General features: G+C 42.5%; 1 protein-coding gene across 2 annotated transcripts; it reads left to right on the top strand.

The window, feature by feature from the left end:
* The first annotated feature begins 6451 nt into the window (after nt 1-6451).
* Nucleotides 6452-22552, top strand: LOC100920814 (carcinoembryonic antigen-related cell adhesion molecule 3-like). Of its 2 annotated transcripts, XM_031963260.1 has the most exons (7): nt 6452-6716; nt 9314-9673; nt 13920-14031; nt 16320-16396; nt 18729-18790; nt 19283-19336; nt 20086-22552. In XM_031963260.1, exons 1-7 carry the CDS (start codon nt 6653-6655, stop codon nt 20179-20181), a joined length of 825 nt encoding a protein of 274 aa, XP_031819120.1. In that variant the 5' UTR covers nt 6452-6652; the 3' UTR covers nt 20182-22552. The 2 variants fall into 2 exon arrangements, with proteins under 2 accessions (XP_031819120.1, XP_031819121.1); XM_031963261.1 differs by lacking the exon at nt 18729-18790.
* The last annotated feature ends 461 nt before the right edge of the window (nt 22553-23013 follow it).

Below are 23013 nucleotides of genomic sequence, written 5' to 3'. Positions count from 1 at the left end.
TCGAACCCAGGCCCAATCTCCCCCAGCTTCTCTTCCTCTCTCTCTCTCTCTCTGCCTCCACCCACCAGAATCGTCATTTCCTATACAACACATCAGGACTTGCAGGGAGAGTGGGCAGGGACCATTCTTTATCCAATCATGTATATTAATAGAGTATAGCCCAATTACTATCTAGCCTCACATACTTGGGACCTCAGTGCATCAGCTCAAACCTCAGCCCATTACAAGTTGCCCTACCTAATTGGTAATACACAAATCTCCTTTCTCAAAACGTTCTCAAAACTACGAGCCTTTTAAGCAGTTTAAGCAGTAATTTGACTTGACTTACTTATAAAGTCTGTTTAACAAGGTTTGTTTGTGTATGAGACTATAACTCCGATAACCTTTGTTCAACTTTTATAACACTGAAAGAAGCGTGAGATTATGGTGTTTGTGATAATCATGGCCATAGCATAGTTGTTTCTAAGTGTATGTTTAATACCCTGACTTACAGCCCCTGAGATTTACTCAGATTGATTGTTCTGACTAAAGGACTTTGGGAAAAGTTCCCTACCTCCTTCCCCCCGTCATTGCCGCCCCTAGCGCCCCCGCCCGGCTCACCCGAATTTTATCAAGCTTTAGACAAAATGAATGTGGAGGATGTTCCCATTGATTCAAGTTATTTTAATAAATTCCATTTGAAACCATAACTCAGTTTTCTGTTTCTGTAATTATGCTTTTGCTGGTTTGAGAATGTTGGACTGAGCCTAAAAGAGAGGATTATGGATTCGATTGTGGATCATTTGTCAATATCAATTAACTAATTATTAATCAATTAACTAATTGTCAATAAATAAATATTTATGTGCCTAAAGATTGTTTGAACGCAAAATATTACCTTAATATCCATAACTCTCCAGGAATGCTGGATGGAGATGGCTACAAGGTATTTTGGGTTCCCTCAGGTCCTGGATCCACTCAAAACATTCTTGTTTCAGGTCCCACACCCAGATCCTGTTTGGGGTTCACTTAAGCTTGTGTTTTGGCTTCCTCCCAAATATATTAAATGCTTGTATTGGCTAATATCTATCTCAATCTGCCTTTCTTTCAAGCTGACAAAATTGCTCAACTGTGTATGTGTCAATGTGTGTAGTCAACCTTGTCTAAATTCCATATAAAGTAAACTCTCAGGACCTGGACAAAAGGAGCCATGCTTTCCTGTTAGCTCACTCTCCCTTACCATGGCATGATTTCTTTCAATAAATTTCTTTCTAAAAGTCTTTTAGATTTTGGGGATTTGTTCTTGCAAATGACACATTTTAGAGTCAATTTTTTTTTTATTATACATTTATGTCTAGAATATTCCTGCCACTAAAGTAGCTCGATATGATGGAGTTTTTTTTGTTTGTTTGTTTGTTTGCCCATTCAACTTTTTGAGATATGAGCTATGGTCTGTGCCATGCTTCTGGAGGGAATATCTGGACTAGTTCTGTTGCTGCTTTTTTGAGGCATTAGATGTTGTGTTACTACAGGATTTCAGAGACAGTCTGGGCACCTGAAAGTTTTCAATGCTTCCAAAGCTTTTTATCCATGGGAAAATCTGATCACTACCCTGTTGGTCTGAGCTCTATAAGTTCCTGACCTGAGTTTGGGGTTGAGCAAGAGCAGATGCTGCTGGACTCTGGCCCAAAGAGGAAACCAATGGGGAAGCTCTATTTTCAAAGAGGCCGAATTGTAGGCTCCTCTTTGGGCTGAGATTCTTGCCTTGCTTATTCCTCTGTAGGCTGGATTAGATCTTGAAAGTGAGACCCTGATCTGGGTTTGGGATATGATTCATATCACTGATGTTATTGGCTTCTGACCTATCAGAGCTATCAGTTGGCATCTTTCCTGCTGTGGTGCCCCATAATGGGTTTGACGGTGACCCAATATGGTTCTGGGACCTCCATTTGAATAGTTTATCCCTGGAGCAAATCACTCCAGTTTCTCTGCCAAGAAAAACCCAAATGGAGTCACGAAGAATCTGAAATGACTGAGCGATGACAACTCATGAGTTTTGTTTTTCCTGTCTTTTCAATGAATAAGGAAGAAGTTAGGAGTTTGGAACTGAAAATAAAATAAAATTGAGTTCAAAAAGATATTGTGTGGCTATTATGATTTAATAACGATGATTGACATCGTTTTGGTTAGCGGATTTTGTTCATGTTTTGTGTATTCTTTAGTAATAATTGAGTGTTAGATTTATAACACAAAAGTTTGATTTTTTTTTTTTCTTTAAAAGCAACTATCAGTTTTGATATGCTTCAATTCTAGTCCTTTGTCCATTCGTTGGTGACTGACACCCCGGTATCCTCAGACCTCTGTGTCTATCTCCCCATGCTGAGCTGAGTTGGACAAATGATTCACTGTAACATTTTCAGAATTTTCCCATCCAGATTGGTTTTGGCGAATTTTCTTAATCTGTTTAGAGATATTTAGAGGAGCGCTCCCTGCATTGCTTCCCATCATTCTATCATCTTGGCTCCCATTGGTACATTTTAAAGAGTGAATTTTATTATAAAATTTACATAGGATTGTATTAGAAAGGTTGGGGCATTTGGGATGTTCAAGGAAAACCAGTATTTCTGATGTGAGGGATTGCCAAGCCCGTTTTTCAGGGCTGTTTAACCACCTTTGATGGCCACCTGATTCATCCAACTCTTACCTATGGATGCAAAAAACTATAGTATGCAGGAGAAGGGGGAAAGGGGAACCTGTCTTAGGAGATGGACTAAACCAATTTGAAGACTTCCCTTGGTGTAATGAGTGGATAAGAACAGCTTGTTGGACATGAAGGTAGTGGTGTGGGGTGCTTATTCAGATAAGCCAGATACTGAAGACACCAAGGTCATCCATTCCTTGCCGGGCCATTGCCAATCATTCCGATTTTTATCCTGACACTGGATTTTGATGGTTCTGGAAGAGAGAAAGACTTTAGGCAACTTACAAATCCAATTCACAAGCAAGTTAAGCATGATTAGAAATGGTTCCGGTTTCTTCGAAGAACAACTAGAAAAATCACTAAGCCGTTCCCATCTGATGATTCTACTGCAAAGCCATAAACACTGAAACTTTAAGGTAACATATGGTTCTTTATCAGAAATGACTTCCCAATGCCTAACTGATATAGAAGATAAATATATCTTTCATGTTTATATAAAGATATAACTGATAATTCTTTGACTTTTTGAACAAAGTCAAATCAATTTTAAGCAGTTCTTTTGATTGCTCTGAAATCCTAATCACAACTCTCACTTTCACTGGCAAGTTGGATGCCTAGAGCTAGAATTTCTCCAAGGTTCTAGGGGTACCCCTGAAAATAAGATTTCCTCTCTTTCAATTTCCATTTTATCTTCTGCTTCTAGAATATCAGAACAGTTTTCCTTGATCATTTCTTGAAAGATTATATTCAGGCTCTTTATTTGATCATCACTTTTAGGGAAGTAGATTGTGTATTTATTCCAATGACTGATGCACCTGTTCTTGCTGCCACCTTGTGGGCACAGAGGGAGTATATGTGTCCCTAAATCTTTGTCCCAGGAAGTGGAGATTCATCCCTGTAAGAAAAAGCCCTCAGGTAGAAGGCTTCACTGAAGCCTCATGTTTGGGGGATTCAGATGCTGGTTTCTCACTGGACTGAGAGATTTACAGGGTGATATGGATGCTACTTCTGAGCCCAAATTCCAAGGGGACAGAGATGGAGGAGGAGAGAACTGGCCTCTGCTATGGTTTTAGGTCACAGATTTTGGGGTTTGAAACCTCCTGATTCTAAGTGTTTTTGGTGAGAGGGCTGGGGAGAACTGCCAACTTTCCCCCAATAATCGCTCCCCTGCCCCCAACAGCCTCAGGTATAGTAGATTCCTAGTGTAAGAACAAGCCTTTTCCCCCTTTTTTTGCTTTTTTGGGGAACATAATTAATACGGACATTTCTCTTCTATGACTATATATTTATATTAGTTATATACAAAACTACAAAATATAAATATATATTTATATGTGATATATTTTAATATATTATATAATATATACAATATATTTATATATAATAAAATACAAATATAAAAATAAATCTAAATTATATATATATGTACATAGTATCTTTGTAGGGCAGCTAACCAATGCAATGGGTAGAGTGCCGGGGCCTGAAGTAGGAAGTCTCATCTTCCTGAATTCAAATCTGGCCTCAGACATTTATTAGCTGTGTGACCCTGGGCAAATCACTTCATCCTGTTTGCTTCAGTTTGCTCATCTATAAAATGAGCTGCAGAAGGAGACAGCAAATCACTCCAGTTTCCCTGCCAAGAAAAACCCAAAAGGCGTCACGAAGAGCCTGAAATGACTGAGCGATGACAACTCGTGAGTTTTGTTTTTCTTGTCTTCTCCGTGAATAAAGGAGAGGTTAGGAATTTGAAACTGAAAATAAAATAAAATTGAGTTCAAAAAAGATATTGTGTAGCTATTATGATTTAATAACAATGTCAACCATCTGAATTTGGGGTTTTGGTTAGCTGATTTTCTCCATGTTTTGTGTATTCTTTGGTGATAAAGAGAGTGTTAGATTTGTAACACAGAAGTTTGATTTTCTTTTTTTTTTTTTTAAAGCAACTATCAGTTTTGATGTGCTTCAGTTCTCGTTCTTTGTCCATTCATTGGTGACTGAAGAATGATCTCTTGTTCAGAACACTGGCGGGTCAGTGAAAATTGACCCTCCAATTCCATTGGAGCTGCAACCTCCCACCTGGACAATACAAGTGTCTCCCTTTTCTAGCTCATCCTCCACCCTATTATAAGATGAGACCTGGTGGTCTTGAAACCACCATGCCAGTTTCCCCTTATGGGAAGCTGGAGCTTAGAGATTCTATATGGGAACCATTGTGAGAAGATTGCTCAGTTTTCAGTCATGTCTGACTCTTCCTGCTCCCATCTGGGGTTCTCCTGGCAGAGATACTGAAGAGAATTGCTATTTTCTTCTCCTGATATTAGGCCTAATGGTTTTAAGGTCACCATGACAGTTTCCCCTTAAAGAAAATGTATAGAACATATTCATAGAAATATTCTATCAATAATATTTTTTGTTCCTCACATAATAATTTGTCTACTGCCAGCTTTTTTTCTCCTTGATAATAACCCCTTCCCAAGTAGTAATCTGCCCTGATCCTGATATGCAACTCAGGCTCTAGAGGGACCATCCAAAATGAGCATCTAAGAATCCCATTCTCAGAAGAGCACTTTGGAGCTCCCCCTTTCTGCCAAATGGATCCCAGTCTCTGTGCTTTCTCCCACAGGGCTGCCCAGCAGTTATACTCTGTTAGTATGTACTCCTGAGATGTATGTAGGGTTCCCTTTTTCTTTCTTCCTTTCCCCCTCTTCCCCATTCTGCAATAAAGCTTTGCATTGAAATGACTCCTTTTGTTTTACATGTTACTTTCAGAACCTGAACTCATTAAGGGGTCGTTTTCCTTGCCATTTTTGGGGGGCCCCTGGGTCTTTCCTTAGAAACAAACTAGTGAGAATGATTCTCTCTTATGTTAATGACCAATTATTAAAATATGATTAAGGTTTCCCCTTCCTATTTCTTCATTCAGAAACCAACCTCTGTAGGTTATTCAGTTAGCTACTGAAGGACACTGCTGAAGGATAAGATCGCCCAGATATTCAGAGTACATGCTTTTTTGATTTTGGAGAGGATCCCACACAAGTATAAAACTTTATGAACAGAATTCAATCTAGGTGAGGTCTTGCCCTTAAGACATAAGTCCCTGTCCTTGGGCCCTCCAATTAGAATTAGAGTTTATGAAGGGGAAAATCAACCAGAGTAGTCTGGATTGACATGGGTTTTTTGCTCCAGATTGCTGGATGTTGTTAAGTTTCATGATGAGGTTATGTTCTCTGTGGGAGGACCTGGGGACTTTTTGCTCACCTCCTCATTAATATGTGTACCTCCTTGTTCATTGTTAATCAACAAAGCTGATGGAGATACTCAGGGACCCCCCTTTCTGCCAAAAGTTTTTAAACATTCAAACGTCCTCCATGAGGAGTCTTTGGCTTATGAGAGAAAGATACTAACTACATTTTATATAAAATTATTACTAAAATGACCAATAATTACCCAGAAATTATGTCTCTTGGACTTTTTCACACTAATTACCTAAGTAATGACTTAACTTATGGGCAGCCATGACTACACTTGAGTAGTGGGAGCACAGTTATACAAAACAAGGATCACTCGGGGAACTCTATATTCTTCTGGGTGGGAATGTTATGAAAGTGTGTCTCAGACTGTGTCATTCCCCTGCTCAAGAATCTGCACTGATTCCTATTGCCTCTAAGAAAAAATACAGAAGGAGTGGTGGTGAGGTCACACGAGTGGGAGGTCCAGGGGGACCATGGGGCACTTGATTCCCTTCTCCATGGATAGAGGGAAGAACATACTTCTTGGGGAGGAGGAAGCCGCTGTACCCATCCAGCAGCGGGGGAGGAAACCGAGATCTGGAAGGCTTAAAGAGCCCGGGTGATCTGACCTTGAGGAATTAAACAAGTGGGGGAGTGGACCAGAGGCAAGACAAGTCCCAGAGAGGCAGAGGCTCTGCGGGCAGGGCAGGAGAGAAATCTCAGCGGAGGAGCCTGTGGGTCCATGGAGAAGCCCTGGGACCTTCCCCACAGCTGGCCTGGCTGTTGGAAGGGATTCCTGTTCACAGGTGAGAGAGGCTGTGGGATGATTTACTAAGACATGAGCTAGGACTCGGGGGGCCCTCCTCTGGGGCCTGACCCAATCCCTGCCTGCTTTGGGACCTGAAGTTGGAGCCGTGGGCTTTCCTTCCCTGGGCCTCAGTTTTCTCAGGCTGTAAAATGAAAGGTAAGGGTGGAGAAGTGGGGATCCTTAGGATTGGGGCTGAATTAATTAAGGAAAGAAGGAATAATAGCCACTTATTATGTACCATGTACTATGTACTTTATAGAACGCCTTGCCTGAAGTCAGACTAACTCATCTTCATTAATTCAAATCCAGCCTCAGACACTTCCTAGCTGGGTGACCCTGGGCAAGTCTCTTTATCCTGTTTGCCTCAGTTTCCTCAACTGTAAAAGGAGCTGGAGAAGGAAATGGACCACCCCAATATCTCTGCCAAGAAAATCCCAAATGGGGTCACGAAGAATCATGTAAACAAATCACTAGACTAATCACTGGTGATACAAGTACAAAACCCCAACAGTTCCTGCCTTCAAGAAGCAAGAATTTTAATAGGAGGAAACAATATGTATAGACTCCCAATAGTCCCAAAAAAGCTTTTGCTCAGAGAAGCCCTGGGGAAGGTGAAGGGAGCCATGAAGTAATTGATAGTTTGGCCTTCCCAGGACTGATGGGGTCAAATGATTGCAATTAGAGTCAGAAGTCATGGGAAGGGGAGAGGGGAGAATGATGACTTGGGAGCATCATGGTGATCTGGCTTATGCAGCCTGGGTTCAGAAATGGTGAAGGAAGCCCTGGAGGGCACTCAGAAATCTGGGTTGAAGTTTGAGCTCTGCTATGTTGATGTGATGTTGAGGGGTCAACCAGGGAAAATGACATGAAGCAAATCTCATTGGCCAGGGCTTCTTAAACTTTTTCTACTTATGGCCCCTTTTGCCCAAGAAATGTTTATGTGACCCTGGGGACAAAGGCATGCCAAATAGGTAAACAAATCAAACATTTACTGATAATAAATCATAAAGAAATGTATTTTAAAACAACTCTGGCATACATATAATTTTAACACTAATTAAAGATGAAATTAAACTTGCATACGGATGAGATGCATGTGCTTGTTTATTTTCCCATAAAGAATGAAATCACATACAGAAAGAAAGATATATTTGATACCTTTGTTGTCAAAGTTTTTGCAACTTTCACATGTTTGGAGTCATGACTCATAGTTTAAGAAGCTTTGCCATAAGTGTTGATAGGCAAAATGGTCATTCCAAATGGGACTATTTATGGTTCTATATAATATTATATTTTTATAAATATAGGATTATTTATATTTATATATTATTAATAGACAAAGTGATTATATAAATTGTGTTATTTGCATTTTATGTAGTGTTACTTATATTTAGATATAATATGGAATTATGTATATTTGTATATTATTAATAACAAGTAAAATAATGAGCCCAAGTCCTCTGATTATTGCGTAATTCTGCTGCTTCTTTAGTGGGAGACTTTGAATGGGATCCTTATTAAGACAAGCAGGAAGAGGGGGACGTTTTTCTCCTACAGGAAGGAAGGAAGAAAGAAAAAAGGAAAGGAGGGAGGAAGGAAGGAAAGAAGAAAAAAAGGAAAGGCAAAAGGAAGGAGAGAGGGTGGGAGAGAGGAAAACTATTAAAAAAAAAAAAGGAGAGAAAGAAGAAGTAAGGAAGGAAATCAGGGATCAGCTTAAAGACATAATAAAATTGAGAATGGGGAAGTCCTTGGGCTTCAGATATATCTAGGCAGTGCTCCGCCTCTCAAGGACTTTCTGCTTGACTCCATGACCTTAGGAAAGATGCTCCCTCTCCTTGGGTCTCATTTTCCTCCTCTGCAAGATGTAGAGATTGGACAAAAGCATCTTACAAGACCCTAACCCTAGAGCTAATCCATCTAGTCCAGCTCATTTTACAGGTGGAAAACAGACTCAGAGAGGTTAAACCCCATATCCAAAGTCACACTGTCAGTAAGGAACAAAGCCAGTTCTAGAACCCGTGATCCATGATTGGCTCAGGGCCCAGAGTCCCAGGTGCGCCTTTTCATGTCTCAGACAGTAAATATTCAAGGCACATTTGAACCCTGGTCTTCCTAATTTAAATTCCTAGTCAAGTCACTTAATTAGGAGCACGTCACCAGCATAGGGTCTCTCCATATCAGGTACTATGTGGCAGAGCTGGAATTGGCTCCCAGGGCTTCTGGCTACACGGTCTCAGTCCAGCGGAAACTCCAAGACAGCGTTGCCTCTGAAGAGCTGCTTCTCTCTGAGAGAGGCCCCAAGGACAGGTGGCAGGTCCCACCCTTCTCTGGGCTATGGACAAGGCATAATTTTTCCCTCTACCTCCATCCCTACCTCCAAGGGATCTACTTTCATATCTGAGCAAAGCCACATGGAGGATTATGCTAATTAGTGACAGGCACGGAATTGTCACAGTACAAACTGTGTCCTTTTCCCTGGTTCCTTAGGAAGATGAATGAATGAAAAATCACTTATTCAGCGCTCGCTATGTCTTGAGCACGTGCTTAGAAGGGGATGGGTGGCGCTGATCTTGTGTTTCTCCCCTTCCTTCTCAGCCACAATCCTCAGCTGCTCCGTCCAGCTAGCCTCTTTGGCCCAGCTGAGCATAGCACCTATTCCTTCCTATGGCTCGATCGGGAACAACGTCACTCTGTCTGTCCGGGGGATCCTGAAGGAGCCTCAGAGTTATTCCTGGTTCCGGCAGATGACCGAGGAGTCCAACAAGATCATGAGCTACACGGTCCAGTCGGGGGAGCAGACCCGGGGACTCAACCACACCGGCCGGGAGAGCATCTTCCCAAACGGTTCCTTGTTTATCACCAATCTCACTTCCGACGATGACGGCGTTTACATCGTACAGGTCGCCGTCACAAAGTTGAAGCCAGTCCTGGGATGGGGACGCTTGCAGATCAATGGTAAGAGCCTTCCCAGGGACCGGCGTCATCCAAGCCATTTCTGGAAGGTTTTTTTCTCCTTCTGGAGATAGTTTCCCCTCCTAGAGTCCAGGGGTAGGGGTGGATTTCAGAACCATGGAGAGGCACCCTGTGGACTACTGACAGGGCTCATGGCCTGGGCCTTTCCAGAGAGAATGTAAACTCCTCGAGGGGAAGGGCATTTCCAGTTTTTGTCTTCCCATCGTGGTGGCTGGCACAGTGCCAGGAGCAAAGGGAGTCCATGATAAGTGTTTCTGATTGGCTGAGGATGAAAGCAAGATTAAGAGTTCCTCTTTCTAGTTCCTCTTTCTAGTTTCCTCTTTATATTCACTTAAAAGAATTATTAAGCATCTACTGTATCCCAGCACTCAAAGGGAGGGATGCTGGTGGCGATCTCTAGAGGACTTTATCCCCAGCTGCATCAGGAAGGGGAGAGAATGAGTCCAGGGAAGCAAAGGAAACTGGAGACTTGCCTTTTCCATTCCCTGCCATCTCCCGTCTTTATAAAGAGACACCCAAAGGAGACCCAACCAATGCATCTGAGCAATAGGGCCGTTGGGGTTAGACAGCCCAGGCCACAGACACCAGGGTCCCTCTCAGCCTTGAGGAGCTAACTTAAAGCTGGAGAGGGGCTGTAGCATGGAGCGTACCACCCTCAGTCACCTCTCATAATGCTTTCTTTTGGTCCAAGACCCTACCTGCCCCATAAATTATGATGGGATCTGAGTAAGATCGGGGACCTAGAGGATCACTGAACCACAGATTTAAAAAGAAGGGACTTCAAAGACCACCGAGTCCAATCCTTTTATTTATTTATTTGCTTATTTATTATTTACTTATTTGCTTATTTACTTTCTCACTCATTTATTTATTTATTTTGCTGAGGCAATTAGGGTTAAGTGACTTGCCCAGGGTCACACAGCTAGGACGTGTTAAGTGTCTGAGTTTAGATTTGAACTCAGGTCCTCCTGACTTCAGGGCTGGTGCTCTATCCACTATGCCACCTAGCTGCCCCAATTCTTTTTTTTTAATAGATGAAGAAACTGAGGCACAGAGTCACACATTCAGTAGGTCTAAAATCAGATTTTAATCCTGATCTTCTAATTTCTAGGTCCAATGCTCTAGGGCCTCTGCTCAGAACTGCAGGACATGAAAACCGGGAGAGCCTTAAAGCAAAAAAAATTAGCGGGGCTGGAGAATCAGAGACTCAGGGCTGGCATTTGTAGAGCACTTTAGAAATAGTGCGTCCCATCCTCACAAACACTCTGGAAAGCTGCAGTTGTTGCTGCTGTTGATTTATTTCAGTGATATCTGACTCTGTGAACCCATTTGGGGTTTTCTTGGCAAAGATACTGGAGTGGTTTACCATTTCCTTCTCTAGCTCATTTTACAAATCAGGAAACTGAGGCAAAAAGGGTTAAGTGACTTGTTCAGGATCATAGAGCGAATAAATATCTGAGACCAGGTTTGAACTCAAGAAGATAAGTCTTTCTGATTCCTAGTCCAGCAGCCTATCCATTCAACTGCCCTGACTCAGAAGATAGGTGCTGTTATTATCCTCATTTTAATAGATAGGAAACTGAGGCAAAATTCAGGGTCACACAGCTAAGTAACTACCTGAGGCAGGATTTAAACAGATCTTTTGGCTGTAAAAGCCCCCACCTGAGGGTGTGTGTGTGTGTGTGTGTGTGCAGGGAGCTGGGGCTTTGTCTCAGGCACAAATATCTGATGACTTGAGGGTGCCATTTCCTCAGAGTGGGGGACAAAGGCAATCTCAATTTAGGAAATGAGGGGGCTGGTAGTGGCAGAAGTGGGGAAGGAGGCGTATGGGACAGAACATCTCTTAAACTGGAAACTCTTGAATCAGAAACCTTGACTACCCCCATTAGATTAGGGGCACCCTGGGGTCAACTCCTACCTCTGAACCATCTTAGCTGTGTGACCCTTGGTGAATCACCTCAATTCGGAGGGGCCCGAGTAACTCTTTAAGACTGTAAGTTGGAGAGAAGTTGCTAACCTGCACTAGTGGAGGGAGCTTCTCACCTAGGAGTTCTCTCTGCCAGTGAAATCACTGGTCTGGCACTATCGCACACAGCTGGCCCAAATCAAACAATTCCTCCAAGTCAGGCTCCCTCCATCCAGCTTCAAGCTCTTAAAGCAGACAGCCCAGAAAGTTGGTTTCGGGATCTGAGCGAGGCTCAGACATAACTTGGGCTTCTCTCACCAGAGTCCAAGCCCCATCTTCCCTTGAGTGGATTCCTTCCCTAGCCTGTTCTCTGGTTGCCTGGTCTCTGCTCCCTCTTTTTCTTGTCTCCTCTGTCCAGGTGCCGGATCCCTCCCCTCTGGCCTCTGTTCAGAGACCTCTGGCCACCAACTTCCCCTTATTTTACTCTATAGTTCTGACAAGGGGGAGACAAATGGGGCTTTTCCCTAGGGAAGTGATACTGGGGTGGGCACTGCTTCTCAGTTTTCCCACACTTGTTGAGCCTCCATTAGTCCTACACCGCACAGTGAAGGTCCTGAACCTTTCTTGTAGCCTCACAAAATTCTCATCCCTCTTAGACCTCACTACTCTGCTCCTTTCTGCTGCTTCCTTGATGTGGTATCCCCTCCCCTGCAACCCCCCTTGGGACAGAGGGCATGAGATTATATATTTAAGGACCTTCAAGACCATGGGATTCAATACCTTCATTTTAGAGATGGGAAAAGTGAGGCACAAAGAGGTTGGGGGGGCTTGTCTAGGATTATACAGCTAATAACAGTCAGTCAAGAAACATTCATTAAGCACTTATTAGTAAAAGTGTCTGAAGAAGGATTTGAACCAAGTTCTTTCTGGCTGTAAGTCCCACCCTCTGTCTACCATACCATGGTGCTGCTGAAGTGTTGTCTTGCATGACCCTGCCTGAAACTTGGAATAGTGTTCTCTGTATGCTTCCCCTCCCGCTCCTAGCCAGGATTCCCAGCTACATTTCTGTTAAAAACAACAACTACCACTATTACAACTACTTGTACTACTATACTACTATATATGGTATATATACTATACTATTACTACTATTACTATACTACTACTACTACTACCATTACTATTACCACCACCACCATTACTACTACCACTGTTGCTACTACTATGACTACTACTACACTATTACTATTACTATTACACTATTATTATTACTACTACTACTACCTACTCTAATATTACTGCTACTACTACCACCACTGCCACTACTATACTACTATTACTACTACTACAATACCACCCCCACTATCACTACCAGTTATATAACACTTCCCATGTGGGTTTCCTGACCACCCTGAGAGTTAGATGCTAACACGAGCTCTATTTTAGAGGTGAGTAACCTGAGGCAGAGAGAAGAGCAGTGACTTGCCTGGGATCGGAGTCCTTGGAACTATCTGAGGTGGGCTTGATCCTCCTGCCCCCAGGCCCAACATTGTGCACTGCCTCACAGAGCTACTCAGATTCTGCTCCTGTTCTGCTTGTGCTTTTTATTCTGACACACGGAAGTTGCCAAATGGGTGCCAGCTGGTTCTCTGTCTTTCCTATCCTCCAACCACTCTTTGCAATTCTTTTGCTGGAGAACAGGGCTCCAGCTTTGTTTCTCTCTGCCTTTGGTCTCCTCTGGACACTTCTCTGCCTCTCCCTGACTTTTTGGTCTCTTCAAGGTTCAAGTTGATGCTGCTTTCTCCAAAGTCCCAGCTCTCCCCATGTTAGAGCCCAGGACACTCTCCCTTCTTTTTTATTTTGTTTTAAATAATTTTGAATCTTGGAGGCTCCATTGCATCTTTTTGCATTTCTACCATGTATATAACTCCTTGCTTAGCTCCAGAATTGAGCTACTCTTTGCTGAGTTTTCTGTCATTCAATGCCCACCTGCAGACCTCCCTCACCCCCAGCTCTCTTTCATGGGGAACCTCTCAGGGTTCTCCCAGAGGCCCTTCTGCCTGGTTATCTGCAGCCCTGTCTTTCCTCCCCCTCACAGAATATGAGCATGCTCAGGTCAATCTTCGTCTTTACTCCCTACCGGGCTGAGACAAAGTGTCCTCCAAACATCTGGGGTCAGCTCAGCAGGACTTGTCATGGGCTCTTGAGTGAGGTGAGCCCCCTGCTCTCTCTGGGTCTGAGGGGTTGAATGCCATCACTGTAAATTACGGGCCTTGGGTCTTCTGGCTCCAGTCTCAGGCTGCCCTTCTCTTCTCTTGGCAGATTCTCCCAGGTCTTCCCACTTGGGGTTAGTGGCTAGTATTGTCCTCGGAGCAATGGCCGGTGGGGTCATCACAGGTGTCCTGGGCTACTTCTTCTTCAAGCGGACTCGAGGGTAAGGATTTCTTAGAAAATGGGCTCTGCTGGCACCCAGAGATGAGCCCAGCTTGTGTGTGTGTCTCTGTGTGTATCTCTGTGTCTGTCTCTCTCTGTGTCTGAAGACCTTGGTGACTAAATCATCATCAGCTCTGCCTCTCGTGGGGTCTCTGACCTTACTGCCAAGTGCTAAGGATAAGCCCCTCTTGATAACCCTGACTGCCATCCAATTACTGGGAAGTTGGTGCTTGTCCTCCTGGGAATGGAGTCCTGCCCTGGACCCCAGTTCTTTGCCTAGCTTCCCAAGGCCTGAGCTGCTGTGCCCATGTGCTCCCCAATGGGACGCCTCTTTCTTAGTCTGTCAGAGACATCCTTCTGGCGAGCTTACTCTGACTCGGTGCTTCTAGCTGGGACCATTTTGCCCCCCATTTGTAGTCTTGGCCTTGATGTGCTGCCCAGAACCTTGTCCCATTTCTCTTGTGGACTGGAGTCCTGCCTCTACCCTACCTCCCCCACACTCTGAGCTGGTTATTTTCCCAAAATCCTCCATGCCTCGTCCCACATACTGGTCCTTTCTCTACCCCTCCGGCCCTCCAGATTTACCAGATTTATCCTACAGATAAACTCCCATGATGCCACACTGAATATACCTCCCGGTCCCATGTGTTGTTCCCTGCCCCAGCTCATCTTTTCAAAGCTGACTGAACCTCATCCTGTTTCCTGCTGCCTGACTCACTCGTGAACCGCCTAGATTCCTGTCTACTTTATAAACATAGGCATGTACTTGTTCCTGTACACGCACATACACATGTAACACATATGTGCATCCACATATACATACAGATAGATAAAACAATATAGAGTTTTGAATTTAACAAAAAATGAGCATTTTCATATTTAAAACAGAACAGAGGGAGGGTTATTTGCAAAACATATTTGCTGTTTTAAGTAAGTAAATTTGTACTGGTATGTTTTTACATTGCCTAAAATTTCCTCTCTATCTCTCCCCTCCAGCAGTGAGTGGCTATAGCCTTTAATAAAGGCTATCTTTTAACAAAGAATTATCATTATTGTTGTTATAATAATAATTATTATTTTTTATTATTATTATTTTTGCTGAAGCAGTTGGGGTTAAGTGACTTGCCGAGGATCACACAGCCAGGAAGTATTAAGTGTCTGAGGCCAGATTTGAGCCCTGACTTCAGGGCTGGTGCTCTATCCACTGCGCCCCCTAGATGCTCCCCAAAGAATTATTTTTTTAAGAAAAAGGAAAGCAGAGAAAAACACTGATATTACAAAAAGAAAAAAATCCCAATCATCCACATTAGGTATGTAGTATTCCCCTGGACCCTGCCCCTCCTCCCACCTCTGCAGAGAAATGGGTGGGAAAGCATCTTCTATCTCTTTGAGAATCACAAGTGGCTTCAAAAAGTATCTACTAAAGTCAACATGTTACTTCCAAAGCCATCCTCCCCGCTTCTGTTTCTTTCTGAACTTTCTTCTGTTCTCTTTTGTGTTTACATATATATTAAAAAATGTTTCCACGACTCTCTTCCCCTTATTTTTTAGCAACATTATTTCTTCCCTTCATTCCCTGATAAAAAAGAAAAAACTTGTTACAAATTAGCAGAGTCAAGCACAATCACCCCAAATGTGTTACATCTGAAACCCTCCTTGAGTCTAGCCAGCGCCCGCTAGTGGGCAAGGAGCAGGTTGTAGTAGCTGTACTCTGCAGTCATGGTGCTCATTACGTTGATTGGGGTCCCCAAGCCTTTCAGAGCTGTTTGGTTTTAGGATATTGTTACAGCCTGAATGGGTCTCCTAGTGGAACTCATTTGATTCTTCTTCCTTTCATGCACTTCTCCTCTTTGGTCGTTTTTACACAATTCCCCTGAGAGCATCTCCCTATCTGCAGCTGCTTCTTGCCCCACAATTCCAACGCCTTACTTGGCTTCCATGTTGCCGATCGCATCCTCTCAGTTGATTCCTCTCGTGCCTTGCCCTCTACCCCACGTCCCTCCCTGCACATTCCCTCTTGGCTGCTTTTCGCCTGCTCCCAGATTCCCCAGAATTCCAGCCCTCTACCAGAAATTCCTCCCACCTCCCACCCGTTCCCTCCTTATTCCTCCTATTCTCCCAGGTTTGGCTCATGTCATTGCCAACCAACTGCTGGCCCCGATGAGATCTCCCTCTGATGCACTGGCCTGGCTCTGCCCCCGGTTTTGGCAGCTCTCGGCTTGGGCGTGGGAGTGTGGGTGGGAATGGAGAGCAGTTTTCAGACTGACACCGGGAGTCTGTCCCTTCCAGTATCCTCAGGTCTTCCCGGAGCATGAGACAAAATTCTGTCCAAAGACGAAGACATCATCCTATAAGTCAGAATAATGGTGAGTTGGGGAGTTTGGGGAGGGAAGGGTCTGTGGGGTCGCCCCTTTCCCACTTGAGAGTAACCCTGGCTTAATGGGAGAAATGCTTTCATTAGAATCAGGACTCTGAGATCTGAGGCTCAACTCTGCTTTACTGTGAGACTCTGACCAAGTCACAAGGTTCTCTGGACCCTAGTTTCATTGACCATAAAATGGATGTGCTCATCCACATCCCGTCTTCTTCAGATTTTGATTACATCTTGGAACACAAGCTTCTCCATGCATCTCCAAGAGATAAAGTCACAAGCCATTGGGGAACACTCCCATAGTTAAGTGATTCATGACTGGTTTAATGCAGATATACCAAGTCAAATGCATCACTGATGAGGGCATTTCTTACAGCGATACAAAGCCCAGCTTCTCTATGGATTCCCTTCCATCTGCTCCCAGGATACATTCACCATAAGACAGGTCCACCCAACATCTGTCAGGAGGAGTTTTTCTAGACTTCTAATCCAAGATGTACCAGGGAAACATGGGAACTGTCACTGAACCACCTCAATGCTCATCTAGTCTAGCCCATATGAGAAAGAAAACCCACATAACATCCTCTGACAAGTGGTTCTCCAGTCTTGACGAGAAGGCTCTAGTCTAAGGGAACCTATTATATCCCCAGATAACCCGTCCCTTTTTGGACAACTCTTATTGACACGAAGATGTTTCCTGACCTCAAGCCTTAAACTGGGCTTCTTCTGTCTATGATTCCTGATCCTATTCTCTTGAGAATCCAATAGGTCTGGTTTAATCCCTTTTGGACATGACAGTCCTTCAAATATCTGAAGATAACTCTCCTGCTACACCCCCTCCCCAAGTCTTCTGTCCCCCAGAACAGACAACCAATCCTCATATAATATGGACTCCAGACCCATTGCCATCTGCTTGTCATCCACTGGACACCTTCATGTCCCTCCTTCTCTTCATTAGACAAAACCGAGCACAGTACTCCAGTCAGCAAGTCAGTCGATAAACACATATTAAGTATCTACTATGTGTCAGGTATTGTGCTAAGGGCTGGGGATAAAAATCTGAAAAAGAAAGGCCCTCCAGCTGCCCTCTGGCATCTTACAATCTGATAGGGGAGAGAAAACACTCAAAAGAACATGATCTGACTGGGTCAGAGTCCATACACCATTTATTTTTTCCCTTATTCCTGGAAGCTGTGCCTCTCCTAATGCAATCCAAGATACCATTCACATGTTTGGCCGCCATATCCCCTAATGACTTTGAGTCTGAACTCTAGATCTTTTTAGACAAATTCTTGTTTGTCCGTCTTTCTCTTGAAAAGTTGATTGAATGAAAAATATGTTGAGAAGAACTGTACATTTTCAACCTGTATTAGATTGCTTGCTATTTATGGAAGGGAGAGGGAAGGAGAGAAATTTGGAACACGAGGTTTCACAAAGATAAATTTTGAAAACTATTTTTGCACGTATTTGGAAAAATAAAAGGTCATTTTTAAAAGTTAATTGAACAGCAATATTGCAACGATAATCAACTGTGAAAGACTTAATACTGATCGATAAACTGATTCATCACAACTCAAAAAAAAAAAAAAAAAGAAAAAGAAATGAAAAGTTGATTGAACCCAAATGCAAGACTTCATTTATCCCAATGACATTTCATCCTACCAGTTTTCAAACAATGGACTTAAGAACCCACCAAGATCTTTTCTGGATACTAATTCTGTCATCCAGTGTTTTTCTTTTCCTGGCTCTGGGATTCTGTGTTCTTGGTTTCTTGCTATCTCAAAGAATCAGAAAAGTGTCTGCAATATGCTCTTTAACCTTTAAGATGGTATGGAAGTTCAGCCTCATTGTTGGTGTCTTGTTCGGCACTCATGATTTCATTGGTAATCCAGGCAAGGGTAAGTCCCTCCATTGATGCAGGCTGATATACTTGCTCCACAACTGAGAAGCTTAGAGAGCTCTCTGGGATACTCAGACTTGCAGAAGGTCACACAGCCAGGTTGCATCCGAGGTTGGTCTTGAACCCTGGTCTTTCTGATTGAAGCTAATTCTCTAGCCGCCACACCATTGCTACTGATGACAATGAAAAGCAGTGGCCAGTCTCTATGACTGTTTTTATGTCAGATATATTCCTTCCTTCCTCTAATAACCTAGAAAAGAGGAAGTGTGCCTAGTGGTTTTGCTCTCCCTTTAGCAATTTACATCTCCCCTAGGAGAGAGAGAGAGAGAGAGAGAGAGAGAGAGAGAGAGAGAGAGAGAGAGAGAGAGAGAGAGTTCTGGTCCTTGAGGTTCAGAGAGGACTTCCTGTCTGGATTTCTCCCCTCCAGGTAGAGAAGATATGGTGCATGAAAACCATCAGTGGCATCGAGGCATGACCCTGACTGGCCAGGTGAGAATACCCCCATTCTTAACTACAGAGAATTGTCTTCTCACCTCCACTGCCATCTTGCTTTTTCTTGTCCCTTCACTGAATTATGGATCAAGGCCTCAGAATTTATGCCAGGACTTAATATAACTTTCCTTTGTAATCTCATCTTATTTTACACATTTAAAAGCATAATTCTGGACTTCACAACACTGTCAGAGCCGTCTATGACACCAAAAAGATTAAGCAACCCCTAAATTCTATTTTATCTCCATCATTTTAGATCTCAGGAAACTGAGGTCCAGAGAGATTGAGTGACTTGCCCAATGTCTACAGGTAGTATCAGAGGGGAGGTTTGAACTCAGTTCCTCTGACTGAGGAGCCACTGCTCTTTCCAATTTGCCACATTGTCCATTGCCATGTTGGTGCCCTTTTCCTACTCCATCCCTGAGGTCTTGGTGAGATGAGAGAATGGAGGGAGGGTGGAGCTACCCATGTCTCTTATTTTTTTCACAGGGAGAAGGCTTGTCATTCATTTCCTCTCTAGAGATATTGGAGGCCCCCCACCAGGTACTGTGAGTGTGAGAATGTCAGGGATCTTGGATTTGGAGCCGGAGTCTTTCACAATTGATTATGGTTGCAATATTGCTGTTCAATTAACTTTTAAAAATGGCCTTTTGTTTTTCCAAATACATGCAAAGATAGTTTTCAACCTTCACCTTTGCAAAACCTTGTCTTCCAAATTTCTCTCCTTCCCTCTCTTTCCCATAGATAGCAAGCAATTTAATATAGGTTAAAAATGTGCAGTTCTTCTAAACGTATTTCCATTCAATCAACTTTGGATTTGGATTTGGAACAACTACAATAAAGAATTCTTATAGTTCAGCTCAATCTTTTTATTTTCAGTCAGTCAATGAACATTTTTGAGCACCTAATATGTGCCAGGCACTGAGCTAAGAGCTGGAGTACACATGAAAAACAAAGAGTCTTTGACTTTGGGGAACCAAATGAGGGAAGACAATGCACAAAAGGATGTTGAAAAAGGATGAAGGAAAGGGATCTGGGATGGGGTCATAATGGAGAAGTCAAAGGAGAACAGCTGAGTAGGAATCCAGTTGATGCATAATCTGGGCTCCCTCTTTAGGGGACTTTTGGGGAGGAACTTATTGTCTTGGCCACTGATCAAAGAGGCAGAAGGAGGAGCCTGAGACCAAGGAAGTTCATCGATTTGTCCATTCTTATAAAAAAAGTCCACAGAGCTGAGACTCAGGTCTGGGTCTTTGCGAGGGCCAGCCTCACTCTCTCTCCTTTCTTCACAGGCACTGGATCTCAGCAAAATGGATGTTTATGATGAGGTCATGGTCTGGCCAACACTCCAGGCTCTTAACGAAGAGGAGAAATCCCCAACTCAATGAAGTGATCCTGTTTTTTCTCTTCTGAAATGACTCCTTCACTTGGGATCCAGGGACCTTCCACAATGAAAGTACTTTGTTTGTGGTCGGAAAGTACACTTGCTCGATGAACCTCAGGAGAACTTCCACCGGAACCTCAAGGAGCACCTGCCTCCGATGTGGCAATGAGCCCAGGTTCTTCCTGGAGATCCTGTGACAGCCTTGAACCTCAAATTTGGAGGTCGGTTGTCCAAAGGCAAAGGGGGACTATGTAAAATTAGAGCATCAGAGAAAGGGATATCTGGGAGGGGTCTTAGGAAATAGAACATGGGATAGCAGAACTGGGGGAGGGGAGAGGAAACCATAGAAAAAGAGAACATAAGAACTCCAAGGAAACTAATGTTCTAGGTTTTGTTTTTAAGGCTTTGCTAGCCCCTCCTTTCCCAGTTCCGATTATTATGTTTTAAAGTCCCTCCCAGATCTAGCATTTTAGAATCCAAAAATGATCTATTATCTCCTTTGTTCTGTGCACTATGTTTTTATGAATTCAACCCAAGGATGGCATGAATTTAGTTCCATTCAATAAACATTTAAATACCTACTATGTGACAGATATTATCTGTCACATAGGAGATACTTATTTGTCAGGGTACAAGAGCTATTTGCTGGGACCACAAAGTCAAAAAGCATAAGAGTTCCACCCCTCAGGAAGTTTACTTTTTTTTGAATGGGTCAGGGGACACACAATATATACAAAGACAAACAAAAATAAAATAAGTGCAAAATGATGAGGGTGTGGGAGAGGAAGAGAGCACAAGCAACTGGGGATAGGGGTGGGGCAGCATGCCTGGGTGAAAAAGACTCAGCTCCTCTCCTGCCTGTCATAACTCATTCTGTTGGTTTCTTATTTAGCTAACTGAAACTTCTTTCATATAACTTGTTAATATAATGTTCTCTTAGCTCTTTGTCAACTTCTTCTTCTTCTTCTTTTTTTTTTTAGCCTCAGTACAACACTTTACATTAACATCTATTAAATTGTATCTTGTTCATTTGGGAATCCTTTGCAAAGATATCTTTTTTTTTTTAATTATCTTCATACCTCCTATTTTTACAATGCATGAATTTCCTTTTTGTCTTAAAGAATTCAAACAATATTTATTGATAAACCCATGAGGAAAACTTAATGTAAAACAGAAGCATTGGATATTTGCAACAAGTAGTTTAAAATTGGTGGAATTGCATTTTCTCATTAACTAGTATGGCCAAAGAAGGGATGTTCTCGATTAGCTAAATGTAGTGACATTGACTGGGAAAAGTAACCTTCCACTGTTAAGGATTATTCTGATTGGTTTCATATATTTCTAGAAATAAAGTGGGTTTTTTGTTTTTTTTTTTACCATTTATTTAGCATTAGTATCCAATTGGTCAATGTAATTTCTTCTGTCTGATTTTTTTTTTGAGGCAATGAGAGTTAAGTGACTTGCCTAGGATCACACAGCTAGTAAGTATGTGTTTGAACTTAGACAGTCCTGACTCCAAGGCCACTGCTCTATTTTCTGTGTCACCTCAATGCCCTGATCTGATGCCTTTCAGAGTTACTCCTTTCTTACTTCCTCTTGCTGATCCCAGAAATCCTTTTCAAATCACAACCCAACAAATATAAAGCTTCCTCCTACAAACAGGAAAATTGCTTTTACTAGGAACAAATTTTATTTATAGTATTATTTAAGTTCATTTAAACATATATCTCCAGCTTCAAAAAAAATCGAGTCTTTTTTTTTCCAGACCTGAAAAAAATTGGGTTAAAATGATGTAATTTTTCCCTTTTGCTAATTCAGTAAGACTTTAGCTTTGCTCTCCTATTTAATGCCAAATAAATATTACCATGTACCAGTGAAACAGAAACACAAAGAAATTTTGTTTCTGATTCTCTCATTTGAGTATGTATAATACATCATTTAATAAATTAATCAGCTAATAAGTTAAACTAACACATAGTTTATAATGTACTGGAAAAACTTATGGCAATGCCGGGAAGTCAAAAGTTACTGCTTGAAAATCTTTATACATGAATATTTTAATCTCCTTATATTATAGAAGCATTTCTATATGATGCTACATATTCTCTATCATCACTTGAAATGCACACCCTGGCATTTCTGACACTTCAACAGTCACAATACTTTTTAATCCCTAAATCTGACAAGCCACCTCTGCTTAAGTCACCTGCCAATGTTAAATGGGATAGCTAGGTGGAGTAATGGATAAATTGGAGTCAAGGAGACTTTTGTGAGTTTGAACCTACCTTCAGACATTTTAAAGCTGTGTGACCCTAAGTAAATCACTTGATGCTGTTTGCCTCAGTTTCTTCACTAGATAGTTGTGAGGATAAAATGAGATAGTGTAATGGGCTGAAGCTCGAGTTGATGCACTGAGGTCCCAAGCACGTGAGGATAAATAGTAATTGGACCATATTCTATTAATATATATGCTTGGAGAAAGAATGGCCCCCACCCACTCTTTGTGCAAGTCCTGATGTGTTGTATAGGAAATGACGATTTTGGTGGGTAGAGGCAGAGGGGCAGAGAGAGGAACAAAAAGAGACGTCTGGCTGGCTTCTTGACGCATTGCTATCGCAGTCCCCCCTTCACCTCGGATCCTTCTTCACCTCTACTGAGAATAAAGATTGAAGATTTTCCCTTAACCTGAATTCCTGACTCTGGCTGATTTTAAAATACGTGGTCATCACAAGATAGCAAAGTGTTTAGACACGGCATCTGGCACATAGTAGGCTCTGTATAAATGCCTATTCCCTTCCCTTGACTCATCTGTATAATGAAATGCTCCAGCTAATTA

The sequence above is a fragment of the Sarcophilus harrisii genome, chromosome 3, assembly GCF_902635505.1.
Source record: "Sarcophilus harrisii chromosome 3, mSarHar1.11, whole genome shotgun sequence".
NCBI lineage: Eukaryota > Metazoa > Chordata > Mammalia > Dasyuromorphia > Dasyuridae > Sarcophilus > Sarcophilus harrisii.
Note: the sequence above shows the minus strand (reverse complement) of the source record. Positions and strands in the feature narration are given on the sequence as shown.